Source organism: Neolamprologus multifasciatus, chromosome 5 (genome assembly GCF_963576455.1).
Source record: "Neolamprologus multifasciatus chromosome 5, fNeoMul1.2, whole genome shotgun sequence".
Taxonomy (NCBI): domain Eukaryota; kingdom Metazoa; phylum Chordata; class Actinopteri; order Cichliformes; family Cichlidae; genus Neolamprologus; species Neolamprologus multifasciatus.
Genome location: NC_140443.1, coordinates 19,530,887 through 19,547,233, shown reverse-complemented (window position 1 = coordinate 19,547,233; position 16,347 = coordinate 19,530,887). Strand labels below are relative to the sequence as shown.

The window sequence follows — 16,347 nt, the reverse complement described above, 5'->3', positions numbered from 1 at the left end:
TCATTAAAGTAACAGAGAGGGCCTGAGATTACACAGGAATATGAGAATCATTAATTTAAAGAAGTAAATAGTTTGTTTCGACTTTAACTTACAGCAATTATGTTGAAGAAGTCGTCATCTCCCAGTGTGTCTAATATGGAGGAAACAGTCTGTCTGGCGATGGTAAGCCTCAGCCCCTTCATACTTCCACTAACATCAACTAAGATCACAACATCCTTGGGAGACGTAGCGGCCTGAATGTACCTGCGAGACAGAGTTCACTTAAAGCAGGGGCGTCAAATATTTTAATTTATGGACCTTGTCTTGTTCAATTTAATCCAAAGGGACTAGGAAAAACCATCTATTATAAACAAAGTGTCTTTTTTTCTTTTTAGTGCAAAAAAAAAAGTAAAGGTACATTTTAGAAAAGTGTCAGTTGTGAGTGTGAGTGTCTTTAAAAATTGAATGCAATTAGTGTCTTCGATTTCCCACATCTAGTCAATCTGTAATTGCATTCATTGTGCATTACAAATAATAGCGGTTGAGCTACAAAGGCACAAAACCTTCACATGTAATTGCAGCTAAAAAAAACTTTCAGATGATGCCAAGATCTAAAAATAAACTTTTGAAATGTCTTCCTTTGTTTATGTAATTTTGACCTCCTCACACCAGGGATTGCAGGAATATATATATATATAAGATGACTTACACACTTCTTGGACAAATAGACGAATGACTTCTAGAATCTAGAAGCTGTGTGATGTACAAAACTTCTCAGGTACATGCCGGCTTACCACTTCCGATTTCTGCAGTCGAAGCCAATGACACCATGCTCATCTGGATGCCACTTAACTCCTGGGGGGCAGATTCAGACAAATCAGAATTGGCGGAATTTTTAAGTAATAAAATAACATTGCTTCACAGAGAGCAAACACAAGCACACTGACAAGATATATTAACATGTAACAGTAATCAAAATATAAGTTCTTCATCTGTCAAGCCCTTCAGTAAGACACAGCATACTACATTGTTCCAGTTACAGATCATAAAGAGTCACACTTTAGTGCGCTGGCTAATAAGCTACATATTGGCAGGTTTGTTAAATACGGTGTTCACCTTGCATGAATCTACATAAAAGACTGATAATGCACTATATTTTTAAAGCCACCAGATTTGTGAGGGGGAAAAAAACAAAGCTCTCCCACTATCAAATTTAGCCTGTGGGTGAATTTCTCTGAGCCACTGAGTGCTACTGTTGCCAAAAAACTATTAAAAAGACATTACAAGCCGCATTGTTGCAGTGGGCAACATGTTCCCTCGTTATGATGAACACACTCAGTGTGGCTTATCTCGAGTCAGTCCCACATTAACCATCCTGATGCATTAGACTCACGAGGCTCATCAAATCTGGTTTAATCTAAGGATAAAAACACTCACCACAAAATAGCTGTTGAGACCTATTTATTTAAAGTTTAAAAGCTGCAGTGCTTGAAAAACCAATGACACTAAAAGACTGGACATCTCTGCAAAAACTGAAAGCTCTAGAAGGATATCTGGGTGTGAATTAATTACATTTTAATTTGATATTTGTGAAGATATGAAAAGACATGAAAAACACACAGATGTTTGGCCATGAACAACAGCCACACACAAATATATTTGTCTTCTCAGTTAGTTTCTTTAACAGAAACCAAAAACACAACAATTTGCTTGTCTTTTCATATTTACGAAGATCCAGAAAAAAAAGAACAATCAGGCTGAAAATATTAAAAATTAATATCTGTTCATGTAAATTTATTTCCTCATTTAATGCAACGTGCTCCCAAAACAAAGAGCAGTATTGTGGAGTGAGTAATAAAAACATGAATACATATATTAGCAAAAAACTGATGAGAAACGTTTGGCCTTTATAGATTTCCCGTTATACATTAATCACATAAAGCCTACATCTGTTAACAATCTCAAAAGCCATTTCTCATCACTGCAGCTTCTCTACAGTGAACAGGCTGCCTGTTTTACATCAGCGTAACCGTCTGAATAACATCGTCTGGATCTAAGAGATGTTACTGAGTGTGGCTGCAGACCAACACTTGCAAATTCTGATTAATTGCAGTCTGTATATATGCATCCTCTCTGATGGTCTGTAAAATTACAACATTAGCCAAATTACCCCTTTAGTAATTCAAAATCATTTGTTCTGATCAGTTTTTTTTCCACTGACAGTTGAGAGCTCCCATGGGATGCTCTCTCACTCACTCTCAAACACTCACACACACACACACACACACACACACACACACACACACACACACACACACACATGCAGACTGACAGACAGATTGGCAGCACTCACCAGGGTACTGTCTGAAGAAACCTTTGGCACTCCCAAAGTACTGCCAGATAAGTGTTGGATCTCTTTCAAAATTATCTACAAACACTTTATTCAGGGCCTCAGACCAGTAAACCCCGTTCACTATATCAGGATCTGTAAATGGCAGCCACAGGGACACACACACAGGCATGGTGAAAAGAAAGGAGAAAAAGAGAGAAAAGTAAATTAAATGGTGATAATGGTAACCATTCTGGTCACCATTACCGAGTGCATGGTTGACCTTTGTCCCTTATTGACCCCCCTGAAAGAGATACAATGCCTGTGACTAAATCATCCCTCCCTTCCTCCTGCTGGGTGACTCCCCTTTTGTGCTGTAAACAGAGAGTTATGGGGAGTCCATTAATGCAGAACAAAAGCCACACAGGCAATACACGGGAAGAGGTGAAAACAAGAAGCGACAGAGCAGCTACCATATGGGCAGCATCTTTCCAGAGCGGACTGCTGCTGCTTTCTTGTTATGTCTGGGCTCATATCGATCACCTATCTCCACTTCGCCCAGCCTGTCACACTGATACAGCTTCAGCTACCATTCCTCACTTTCACCACTTACTTTCCTCCCTCCCTCTCTCCTCCCCATTCATCAGCTTTCTGTAGGTGAATATCACCCACATAATCCTGAATTTAAGGCAGCCGCAGGCAACAGGAATACACACCTTTGTTGTACATGTTGGTGGGCACCTGGACAACACTGAGGCTGAGGTTGACTGAGAGGTTATTGAAATGGTAATTGGGCTCCAGGATGAACTCTCCTCCTAGCTCCACATTATTGCCCTCCTCATCCACTTCATTGATCAGCACAGCATTGAAGTATTCATACTGCAAAAAGAGCAGACACAACAGATATTAGACATACAGATATGTTAACCAAAACCCGCAAAAACAAAGACAGAACAGTTACTGCACACACAAGACAATAATAACAATATTTATGTTCATATTTAAAATATGTAGTGGGGGAAATAATTATTTTATCCACTGCTGAATTTGTAGGTTTGCCCAAAAAGTAATGAAGAGTCTATAAGTTTTATAGTAGTTTCATTTTAATCAAGAGAGACAGAAAATCAACCACAAATCCAGAAAAAATACATTATATATAAGTTAGAATTTGATTTGCATGTCATTTAGTTAAATACGTACCTGATCGCTCTCAAGCCAATCAGAAATTTGGCTGACACAGATTAGCTATTTGCCCATGTGGCACACAGATTACAATCAACCAATTACAGATACACCTGATCTCAACTCATTATGTATATAAAGCAAACTTATCCACAGAATTTCAACCTCTCAACCACTATGGGCAAGACCAAAGAGCTGTCAAAGGATGTCAGAAACAAGCTTGTAGACCTCTAAGAACTAGCTACAAGACCATCAGCAAAAAACTTGGTGAGAAGGTGACAGCGGCTGGTGTGATTATTTAGAAATGGAAAAGATCTAAAATGACCATAAATCGCCTTCTGTCTTGTGCTCCATGTAAGATTTTGCCTCATGGGGTGAGGATGATCATGAGAAAGATGGTGGATCAGCCCAAACTACAAGGAGCTCATTAATGACCTGAAGGTAAATGAGACCACATTTACCAAGAACACAATTGCTAGCACACTAGGAAGTAATGGATCAAAATCTTGCATCACCTGTAAGGTTTTCCTGCTCAAAAAAAATGTTCAGGCCCATATTAGGTTTACCAGTGGACACTTAATTTGTTCAGAGAAGACTTGGGAGAAAAAGCGGTGATCAGATTCAGCTTAATTCAGTTTAGTTTTATTTATACAGCGCCAAATCACAACAACAGTCACCTCAAGACACTTTATAATGTAAGGTGAAAATTTTTTAGTCCTTTATTTATCCAGGTAAAAAATCTCATTGAGATTAAAAATCTCATTTCCAAGAGAGAATGCAAGTGCTGCAATAGAAAACAGAAAATCCCAACAATCATATAACACCCTATGAGCAAGTGCTTTGGTGACAGTAGAAAGGAAAAACTCCCTTTTAACAGGAAGAAACCTCCAGCAGAACCAGGCTCAGGGAGGGGAGGGGCCATCTGCTGTGACCAGTTGGGGGTGAGGGGAGGCAGACAGGACAAAAGACATGCTGTGGAAGAGAACCAGAGTTTAATAATAACTACTGACAAAATGCAGAAAGGTGTATATACACAGGATTCAGGGTCACCCCTAACCCCTGATCCCTAACTATATGCTTTAGCAAAAAGGAAAGTTCTAATCTTAAAATTAGAGAGGGTGTCTGTGTCCTGAATCCAAACTGAAAGATGATTCTATAGAAGAGGGGCCTGAAAACTGAAGGCTCTACCTCCCATTCTACTTTTAAAGATTCTAGGAAGAACAAGTAAGCCTGCAGTGTGAGAGCGAAGTGCTCTAATGGGAGAATATGGTACCATAAGGTCATTAAGATAAGATGGGGGCTGATTATTTAAGACCTTGTATGTGAGGAGCAGGATTTTGAATTTTGGATTTAACAGGGAGCCAATGAAGGGAAGCCAATACAGGAGAAATCTGCTCTCTCTTTCTAGTCCCTGTCAGCACTCTTGCTGCAGAATTTTGGATTAATTGAAGGCTTTTCCAGGGGGTTTTAGGACATCCTGATAATAATGAATTACAGTAGTCCTAGACCTAATAGATGCACAAAGTAGTTTTTTTAGCGTCACTCTGAGACAGGATGTTTCTAATTTTAGAGATATTGCGCAAATGGAAGAAAGCAGTCACATATTTGTTTCATATGTACATTGAAGGACATATCCTGGTCAAGAACGACTCCAAGATTCCTCACAGTGTTACTGGAGGCCAGTGTTATGCCATCCAGAGTAAGAATCTGATGAAATCCAAATCTAGCTCTTTGGCATCAACTCAACCTGCCATGTTTGGAGGAAAGAGAAATGCTTTGGATCTATTTTCTACTAAGGGTACCAAACTGACGGACCAAGGGATAATATCTTGAATAAGAACCTCCTTCTTTTAGCCAAAACACTGACTCACAGATGGGTCTTCCAGCATCTTATCCAGAAAAATTAGGCATCTTAGACCCTAAACCCCAACCAAAATGACCTTTTCAAATGTTAACACTCATGTGTGCTCTGTCTACATCTGCAGGTTCCAAACCATGAAATCAAAAGAAAAATTAAACAATGGACACAAATGGCATCAAAAACAGACCTTTCTAAAGCAGATTACAGTTAGCACAGTTGTTGTTTTTTTCTTTATATATATTTCTCAGTTTGTCAAAAAAAAAAAAAAAAAAATTGGCACTGGATGTGCAAACAAGGACTATGAGTAGAAAGTGAAACCCAACAATTTTTCTGCCCTGTCCTTCACTGCCTGCTGCTGCAGTAGAAAGACTACCTCATCCCGTGTGAGCGGCCTCTCTGTGGCCTCTAGTCCTCATTGTCTGCACTAAGAAAGAGAGCGTGAGAGATGGGGGAGGCAGGGAGGGAGGTGAGATGGGTGATGGACTCTCAACCATCCCTCCTAGGAAGAGGGGGAGCAAGCGGGCACCGCCATCAAGCAGCCTCTGACAGCTCATACCACGCCTGAGCAGCTCTCTGACGAGCTGTGGTGGTGGTGGGGCGGGAGGAGGCGGGGCGGCTGTGGAGGAGGAGAGAAACGTGCACCCTCAGCAGAATTGAGTGCTGTAGAGAGGCACGTTAACCACCAGGGTTATTACTGTAGAGCAGGCCATGGGACACTGCAGCTCTCCGAGACGGCCCGCTGACTCTTACACCACTGCAGTTAGCTGTAGGCCTTACTGCAGAGATCTGCCCTCCATTACAAACAGCTAGGCCTTACTGTATAAGCAGGCTCGACAGCTGCAGCTATCAGGTGTTACTAAACATTGCTGGATTTAACAGCCCTTAATCTTCACACTACTCTTATCATATCGAAGTTAAAACTTGTTAGTTTCAAAGCTTTTGCTTTGTGTGATGTGATGAGTCAGATTGTTCATGGGGGAAGTGCTGCTTACAACATGAAGTTAAAGTGTCATCAGTGAAACACTGTGATACATTCATTTATAGTAAGTATTTATAGTATAGCATCTTTAAAGATAAACATCACAAAATGGTTCACAATGAAATGCCAGAACAGAAAAACAAAAGTATTACTAGAGAATTAGCATAATAATGAGTGTGATTATACAAACTTAAATCTTTGTGGTGTCTATAAAGACCTTAGTTGTTGTTGTTGTTTAAATGAAGTGATTCAGATTCAAACATAGTTTTTTAAACCAATGTTAAAACATCTGAAGTAGGAAATAAAGGAATTCTCACAAAGCCTTAAAAGTATTTTTGAAAACATGCACAAAGTCAGACTTTATGTTGTTTCAATGTTTAGAGAAATTTAGAGCCTGTATGAAACAATTTTATTGATGTGTCTTGCTATGCATTTGTATTAGGAGACAGAATAATTCTAAAGGAATGATTTTATGAACAACAACTTTATATTGCTCATATTTTAATATTTAATACTTTCTTTTAGGCATACTGAAAGGAACACTGACACCCCCCAAAAAAAGAAACTAAATAAAGCTCTACTGTACAAATGTTTCGTTTACACCATCAGACTGGATCCGCACACCCTTGAATTGCACTCAGGTCAGCACAAAACATCCGAGTGTCCTGAGACAAAGCAGCTGAGATAAGAGCAGCCAGCTTATCTCACTGTGGTCAGTGAAATGGTGCGTGAAAAATGTGTGGTGTCAGAGGAGGCGAGGTTGGCTGAATGATGCCAAGAGGAGTACTATAATGACATCACATCATTACCGCAGGTGGATATTGAATTTTCCTTATTATTTTTTATGGCCTTTAAGCTGAAATGGCTGCGTGATAGGCCTGTGTGATAACTGTCAAGGGCTTGGATGAGAACTGTTGTTATCTAAGAGTGTGCAACAATTTATGTGTACCAATGCAGCCACGGGGGGATCATGAAAAACTGAAAAATAAAAAACAAAAAAAATGAAATATGATCTTTAGATATTTCAGGAAATAATATTTTTGACAAAAATATAAAGAATGTAATATTTGTGTTTCTTTGAAGGGACTCATAAATACATAATTGCATAAAAGATATAGTTTGGTTTGTGGATTATTGCTTTGAGTCTGATAAGTCTTCACATTTCCTACAGATCGTATTTCTTAAATATAAAATAGAGGAGGTTGGGGGTATTTAAGTATAAGCCAAACCTCCAAATAGGTTAAAGACAAAAATACTTCTTCTTTATTTCACTGGTCATATATTTCTTTTAAGGTAGCATCTCTCCCTCTTGTCCCTCTTGTTCTGTGGATGTGAACAGCAAAGAAATGGACAGGAGAACAAGGTGACAGAATGTATTCATATGATGTAAATGCTTCTATTAACTGTAAAGTGCTCCAGTTATTTCAGTGTTTTGTTGCTCGAGTGGTTTTCCAATCTACAGCCATGGAAGTGAAACAATGCGCCACGCAAAAGAGTTTCATTTATCTCTGTCCAGTGGACGGAGAGAGAGCGAGGGAGAGCGGTAACAAACGCCAGAAATACTGCATTCCCTCTGCAGAGACCAGGGAAGCGCTCAGCGCGCACTGGAAATCCGCCATGAGAGCCGCTAAATAATGTCCCCAACAAAGCCCGAGCGCATGAGCAGATCCTGTGAAGTATAATTAAATTTAGAATGACTTGTCTCCCTTCCCTTTTCTTTCTGGTTAACCTACAGACCGCCCTCTAATAGAATACCTTACCTGAGGGGGGAAATTGGTGGTACTACAAAATATAATACCATGCACAACAACCCGAAGCCCATAATTGTGTTCGCAGAGGGTGAGATAGATCTTAATCTCCACTGTGTTCTAGTTAGTGTTAATTACAGTATGTAAAAGCTTAAAGGCTCTGCAGCCTATATTCAAAAAAAAAAACATGGTTATGAGTTATGGTAGTATTGGCGCCGCAGCCTTCACTGTGTGAGGCTTGACTTATCAAAGAAACATTATGTATCAAACCGCTCGCAGGACGTCAGAGTGAAGGGCGCTGCCAACGCAATTAAAGACTTTTAGGGCCTATTACCCTTCTCTCACCTTGCAGCCGCTCCTCCCCTCACCAACTAAAAGATGATTCATCGTGATCTATGACAGTGACACGCCACTTAAAAAAAATCACGTCTTTTCTTTCCTTTTCTTTTGCAGCCTCACCTGCAGGTCGGGATTTTCCTCATGCTGATGATGCGCTTCTTCGGCTGCCTCCACGAGTCGCTGAGAGGAGAGAAGTGTTGCTTAATAAGAGCAAAACTTAAAAAAAAAAAAATGCATGTTTAAAATATACAAACTCTTCCGTTCATACATGGTGACTGTACAGAAACTGTTAAGACACTGCGTAAAACTTGGCGTAGCTTCGAGACTTCCACAAATTTCCCCCGAGGCTTTAACACTCTGCTGCTTTTTTTTTCTGTTTCTCAGACTTGCTGTTTGGACATTGCTCTGCTCCTCGATAATTTCCAAAGCGCAACGAATGACATTTCACCAAAGAGGAACGTGATCAAGGACCGTAGCACTGCTTTAAATTAAATCTTAGAACGAAATCGGCAGCATGTGAAGATTTCTGTCAGCGCTCTCCAGAACTTACGAAAATGATATGTTCTCAAAATTCAGTCGATTAATTCTTGACTGTCCTCGCAGCATTTTAAAGGGGAAAATGTACATAAAATATAGGCAACTGCTGCAGAGAGCAGGAGCGGAATGATTGATGGAGGCAGGTTGGAACGGGATTTTGATGCTTTTCACCAAAGCAGAGCTAACTTCTGGAATAGATTGATTCAGAGAAATATGCTTGACTCCGGGTTTCCCGGGAAACCGCAGGTAAGCAGGTAATTAACATCTGTCACGCGTGTCAAAACAAACTGCTATATAAACACAACTGCGGCTTTTTCCGCCGACTCCTGAGGATAAATTCAATTGACCCCAAAGCGAGTTCTAGTGGTGTCAGCAGTTGTCGAATAAAAGCAGCAGGAAATAGGTTAAATCTATTTTATTTTATTTATTTTTTTGTGGTAGTCTTATGTATGAATGTTTTTCACCCTTAACACTTGAGAACAGCGTCGATTTTCAATTTGGAGCAAAGCGACGACGCAGTCAGACTGAGATAAACCTGAGACTGATTTTGTTTTTGCACATGTCCGTTTATTTATATATTTAATGTGTATTATTCAGCCGCACTTCAAACTGATTCCAGCCAGGGTTTTTTTTTTATTAAATTAAATCTGTGTATCCGGTGTCATTTGTGGCCGGAGTTGCCATGAATTATCGCGCACATGGGACAGGGCGCAGGGAGATAAACGTTATCATTTCCCAGCAGTTCGTGCGAGGCGTAGCATTAAAATGGTTACAAGCTCCTGTGCGCTGAGGTCGCAGACAGGCTGCTGCTGTGAGGCTTGACTTCACCTCAGGCCCAGACTGTAACAGACTACATTCACGACTACACTTCAGAACCACGTAATCTCTCAAAGTTTCTCAGATCGGTGACTACTCTTTTTATTTTCTTCCTGGTATTCACGAACTTACGTATTATTATTACCAAAAAAAAAAAATGCACATAAAAAAAAGCAAAGCCAGCAAAAGTCATTGTGGTCACTGTTACTGAGGATAACTCCTGCAAATTTTCATAATCCCTTTATGAGAAACAAAATAAGCATAAATTGTTGACTTGATCAGACTCCAGACTGTCTTTCAAAGCTAAACTCTCATTGACACAGTTAGAGCTGCTTTTAATTGTCAGGTGCGTCAGAAAACATTAAACATTGAAGCTCAAGTTAAGTAAATGAGAAGGGAAGAATAAAAAAAAACAACAACCCAAAAACCTTATTTCAGCAAAAAAAAAAAAAAAAAAAAAAGGAAAGGAGAGGAGAGGAAAAAGACTGATTTCACCCCTAACCCATACATGCCCTTACCCTGACAAATTGAAATTAATATATTGTACCATAAATGTATTTTTCTGATAAATAAAAATTCAGTAGCACGGCCTACCCTTGTTGCTTCGGCTTTTCTCCGGAACATTTCTTCCATCTTCACAGCCAAGTTCTTGACCACTTTCATACCATCAATCTCTTCCACTCTGACTGACTTTTCAAATTCTTTATATTTCTGAAAATAACCAGAAGAATCATAAAGTGTGGCGCTGACAGGGGCAACAGCTGTGTGTCCTGTAACATGGAGAGCATAGTTTAAACGTAATGAGATCTCAAGACTGATTAACCCATTCCTTAGATCTTACTCAGCATGACAGGGAAAGAAACAGATAATTAACATCTTCTGTGTGTATATTTGTATGCATATTTAAGCCTTATTGTTTCACTGTATCCACTATAGAAATGAGTAAATTGTTAAACAAGGTTTAAAAGCTTTCACAGGTTGGCTGACGGGCTGCATGCAGCTAGTCTCAGGTGAACATAAAATCCATGCTGGGACACAGAATGACTGATGGTCTTTATCTGGTCTCAGTTACTGGCTGCACATGCCGCATCTTCCTCGCTGATTGGCTGGAGAAGGCCATGTTGGGTGGCCGGGAAGGGGGTGGAGCTGGATCTGAAGGCTATGCATGGTAAGAGGGTAATTGAAATGGAGTCAAAGCACAGAAGAAAGATAATAACGTGTCAAGCTTGGGCGACTCTGGGTAATGAACTACACCTCACGTAATGCTGATTCTGCTGGATGCACAGGACCTCCAGTGATACAGAACAAAGCCCGTCACAGCTCGAAGGAATATAGCATTACATAATCCCACACCTGCCTGCCACACACACACACACACATACACACACACATGCCAAGTAAAAACAAAAAGCTTGATCCTCCCACACTCTCCAGTCAGCCACTTCATGCACACATCCAGCAATCTTATCTAAAAATAAACACAAGCCACTAAAGGCTCGTAGCACGTCCAACATTACATGTTACGGGGACAGGATATACAAAAAACACACACAAACCAGTACATGAGGCGACAAATTACCTACTGAAAGGAAGAGTGTGGACTTGCAGTGGAGCAGAACAGTTCATTTCACGCCTGTCCTCCTCGCCCCAGCACCCTGAGTCCCCAGTCCCACCCCAGACCCCCACCTTCCTACCTCCCACCCCTCCAAGTCATCAAGTGGAGGTTAAGCCCCATCCATCAAAAACACTCATCACTATTATTGATTAGAGTAATGACCAATGCTTGAGTGCTGGGAGCCGGAAGAGCCAGGCTTTTCCCCCTTCTTTGTGAAATCGGGTAAATCACCATAAAAAGCATCTAATGATCAGCCTTAATGACCAGCCCCTAACGACCCGTCAGTTCCCTCACAGCTCACTGCTTTGTGCTGACTGGTTCAGTACAGCTCTCTCCAGATATGCCTGCATGACCCGCAACATAAGCAAAGTGCTTACATACAGACAAAGAAAAAAAAGTATATTTGCAGGGCATCATGAAAAAGTCTTTTTTGTTCCAATTTGATTTTAAAAAAAAATAGAAGGGGAGCTTTATATACAGCTGTGTTTCACTTTCAACCGCACATCTGAGCTTAAATTCAAAAGAAGTCACCTCAGAACAAGAAGATCCTAGGCTGGGACCCTGAAGACGTCTTCTAATTGCAGTTTGAACACTCTCTCCATGCTTGCGTGGACTTCCTCTGGGAAGTCCGCCTTCTTCCCACCCTCCAAGACAGGCGGGATTCTTAATCCTGCTGCTGCCCTTGACTGAGGTGGTGCCCTCAGAGCTGGAGTTGACACCTGGACGTGGCGCTGTGATTGCCCACAGCTCCTAAAATAGCAATGTGGATCAATGCATTAGTATTAGCAAGAGTCATGCACAGATTCATGTATTTAACAAGAGGAAAGTAAAGGTTATAAACAGCAGACCGGGAAGATGACAGTGTTCAGACAAGAAAAATGGAAACACTGTAATACAGTCCTCTATACCAGTTTTGTAATTAAAGCCTCATATAAATTTAAAGATTTCCCTATTTTTATTGCCACACATATGAAAGGATAACTCGAATATGACACCACCACAAAGAACAGCTCCACGATACAGTGAAAAAGAACCTGAATATTTAACTGTAGCTATACAGCACTGGCGAGCTCCTGCACTGCACCGCATTACATCACACTTAAGTGAGAAGGTCAGGAGAAGGAGTACGCACACTCAAAAACTTACTCAGTAAAAGTTGCTTTTCAGTTTAGAGACACGCTTACAGCATTCATCTATTCAAGCTAAGCTGAAATTGCTTGTACAACCTTTCAACATACAAAGTTTTTTTTAAACTTTTTTCACTTCAAAATTAGATGATTCAGCAGTTTGAAGTTAGACTAAATACGTGGGAGAATCTACAAGATTTCCAGAGACACAGCCATTAAAACACAGAATGTCCACTTTGACTTGTTAGCAGCAATAAAACATTTAACCTGATGAAACACATATTAAAGCTGACGAAGTGATTGCATGTTATTTTCCCAAACGCTGTCATCCTAACATTCATGCAGGGTCTTTACCTTACATCATAAAGCACTTGGTGACTGTTGTAATTTGGTGCTTTATAAATACAATTGAAAAACCCTCACTTGGGTTACTGCAAATAATTTGGTGTGTTTTTTTTTCTTTTAAATCTTTTTACCTGAACCCTGTAAAAAAAAAAATAATTCGAAGTCTTTGCACACAGTGCTATAAGCCTGTACAGCTATTCTGTATTCATGCACAGCTCCTACAGCTGTTTGCTTTGCAGTCCCTGGTTTGGTCACTTTTAAGGGCAACCTGCAGTTTACCATTCATCCCGAATGAACACTGACCACCTTTTTACACCGCAGGCCTGTGACTACAGCGCACACCTCTGCCATCATGTGGTCAGAAAGTTAAATCTACTGCATTGGACCGTCGCTCATCCTCCCGAGGTTTCACTTGTTCATCTTATCACTCCCCTACACCCTCTATCAAACTCCACCACACTTATTTAATTTGTCCCCTTGTCACAATCATATCCAAAGGTTGAAACTCTTGACTCCAGAGAGTTAACTGGAGACATGAGATGAGAGAGGAATCAGAGCCATGGTTAATGGGCCGTATCATGAACAAATACACACACACACACACACACACAAATGTGTGCATGCGCACAAAAACACATGCACACACATGTACACAGAGTGCTCTACCAAGCACACCTGAGTCTCCTCCAGAATAACGCATCAGCATTCAGCTGAGACACGGAAATGTCTCTGCAGTCATTAGATAGCACTACAGCATACAATGGATGTAACTGCATGGCATTCAGACAAAGGAAAAATCCATCCATGTTAAAAAAGAACATAAAGGAAATCTACCTTTTGCAGTAGCTGGGAACCAGAATATTTAGCAGATATTGATTTAATTTCTCCCCCAAATGCAGAGGCCCAAAGCTTTACGCTAAGAAAAAAGACAGAAAACGACAAGGCAATTTATCCAACAGTTCTCTACATAAAAGAGAAGAAGCAAAATTTAACAAGACAAGACAATAGAGTAGAGAGTACTTTGAGTATTTAAAATGTGAAATCCTTTTGATCTATCATTTTTAAGCTTCCTTTATGAAATAATCAGTGAGATTATTGCAGCAGATTATCATAAACCTTCACTTTCCTGATAAAAGTTTATAATCTGATGATCTAAACTACAGTTATTGAACCTTCTTCTATTAAACTGTAAATAACGTCTACGTGGCATCAAAATTTTGCACTGTGAATATTAAATTAACATCATTTCAGCTGACTAACTTGCCTATTTATTCCTAAATGGGAAGAAGATTTATTTAATGATATGCTAATTTTAAAAAGCCCATGAAACAATGAATACATGTTTCAAAAATAATGTGTTGCGGGTCAACTGTCTCCATGTGCAAAACAAACTTTGGTAAAAAAGAGAATCCTTCTAGCGCTTCCCAAATGGTTTCTCAAATATCCAAAGGGGGAGATTTTTTTTCCTTTGCACAGTTTTTATTTGTTTTCAAAATCTGTCCATTTCACATTAAATTGCACCTTAAATGAACTTGCTAGGAGAAAAAAAAAGTATTTTTTAAATATTTTACAGATAGATGCACAGCACTAACTTCCATATAAGTGAGCGTTAACTGCAGTGGAAACTAGATTTATTTACATCTTACACTTTATTTTAGATTTTACAGTCTTTGATTTAGACATTTTCATAACAAATGAAGCTTGGTAAAAACTTATTTAATTAAATTATACAGCATTGAAATAGGTGTCTACAATCTGCTACAAATAGGCCTACAAATAGATATAACAAAGAAAATGTAAATCACTAAACAGTTATGTGGGCATTAAATTACTAGATTACACTTGTATAGGACTGGGTGGGGATTCCAGCTATAACACTTCACACTTATGTGTGTTATTATAATGAAGAGTGTGTCTTCTTTATTGCAACTCTTAAAAAATAAAATGATAAAAATTTCCCTTTAAGAAAAAGATGCTGTAGTCCATCATATTAAAATGTCTTGTTTTATGAAAAATGAATAGGAGCTTCATGCTTACATTTATACAGTATATAAATGTAATAACAGCAAATGCAGGTATAACTGTAGATAAACAGCTAGCATTCACTGCAAAGAACGTTTAGGTCTACTTCTGCAGTTTAGTTTCCAGATATATCTAAATTCCTCAACCTTATTTTAATTTTTACAACATTTTTTGACATACATCCAAGAGACAAGCGGTATTTTATGAGATGCAAAATACGTTTGTTACTAGATACATTCATTTAAATCTAGAACATGCATGATTTGAAACGCGGACGTTGAGGTAGTTTAATTATCTGTAAGTCACAAATCGACACGTTCGATGCGAATCAAAGTTGCACAGCAGTTTCTCACTCACACTGACAGAGGGATCCCTTGCTGGGACCCTACCACCTCTACCACATTCAAGCCGACGAAGATCCAGAGCAGAAGAAAGCTGGTGCTGCACACGTGGGAGAACAGGATCCTCCAGTTTCCCTCCATCTCCAACTCTCTTTATAAAATGTGGGTACAGTAAAATCCAGCTGGACCGCTCGACCCCGGTGCACCTTCTCAAACCCGCGCTTCTGCCAGCACGTATCCTACTGTACACGGCTGTATGGACGAGAGAGAGAGAGAGAGAGAGGGAGAGAGAGAGAGAGAAAGAGAGAGAGAGAGAGAGAGAGAGAGAGAGAGTATTACACTCCAGCTTGTTTCTCCAACCTCTCTGCTCCATTGCCTTATCTGAAAATGGGGGGAAAGCCCTTACTCGGCTCTCGGGTGCAAGAATCGCGATTTCTGTGTGTGAGAAAGCCTGAAAAGCTCGGAGAGACAGGAGATCACTTATATCTAGCAAGACTTCATGCGTTTTCATTTCCACCTCAGCAGAGCAGCACACAGGTGTATGAGACTCTGAGCTGCAGAAGGGGGAAAAAGCACAGTGCTGTACTTCTGTACTTGTCTTCTGTCAGGTCGAAGGAAACTGGCACCGAATTGTCCTAAAGTTGTAGCATTAACGCTGACGCAGCAGTATAACTGTACTCGGCCGCTGGACCGTGCTGCCTCCAGTGTCCAATCTTTTGCCGGTATAAAGGTAATCAGGTGGTGCAAAACGTACTTTCTCTTTTTAAACACATATAAATGGTTAAATATGAATTCTGCTTGGCGTTTGAAGGGGACATTGTTCACATAAATTGTGGCTCTGCGGGTAATAATGAGACTGCAGATGTGATGAAAGCTTCCGCACTGGCAGCACAACAAAGGAAGAAGAAAACATTCAGTTATTTGCTTTAGCGAAGATGCGGGTAGTCAGCCAAAATGAAAGAGACAAAACACTAATGGGTAACCGTGGAGGGGGGAAAAGAAGCTCGTCTATGATTGGATGAAATCCTGCCGAATGAATCAATCATGGTCACTCAGTGGCAACTTTATTTTAAAAACGTCAATCCCACGAATTATTTGGGGAGTTGTGAATAAGCTCCTCTCTTGTG

General features: G+C 40.0%; 1 protein-coding gene across 3 annotated transcripts in view; it reads right to left on the bottom strand.

Moving 5' to 3' along the window:
* The window catches only part of LOC146518457 (voltage-dependent calcium channel subunit alpha-2/delta-3-like), a 40,962-nt gene extending 24,975 nt beyond the window's left edge, over window positions 1-15,987 (bottom strand). For 2 of the 3 annotated variants that reach the window (XM_085159196.1, XM_085159197.1), the window contains exons 1-9: window positions 15,237-15,433; window positions 13,692-13,773; window positions 11,917-12,135; window positions 10,365-10,481; window positions 8,538-8,597; window positions 3,025-3,187; window positions 2,333-2,464; window positions 774-834; window positions 93-243 (exon numbers count right to left, since the gene is read on the bottom strand). In XM_085159196.1, the coding sequence (XP_085015322.1) occupies window positions 93-243; window positions 774-834; window positions 2,333-2,464; window positions 3,025-3,187; window positions 8,538-8,597; window positions 10,365-10,481; window positions 11,917-12,135; window positions 13,692-13,773; window positions 15,237-15,361 (1,110 nt within the window). In that variant the 5' untranslated portion in view covers window positions 15,362-15,433. Of the gene's footprint in view, window positions 1-92; window positions 244-773; window positions 835-2,332; window positions 2,465-3,024; window positions 3,188-8,537; window positions 8,598-10,364; window positions 10,482-11,916; window positions 12,136-13,691; window positions 13,774-15,236; window positions 15,473-15,626 lie in introns of those variants that run through there. The other variant, XM_085159198.1, reaches the window with a different exon arrangement.
* Between the last annotated feature and the right edge of the window lie 360 nt (window positions 15,988-16,347).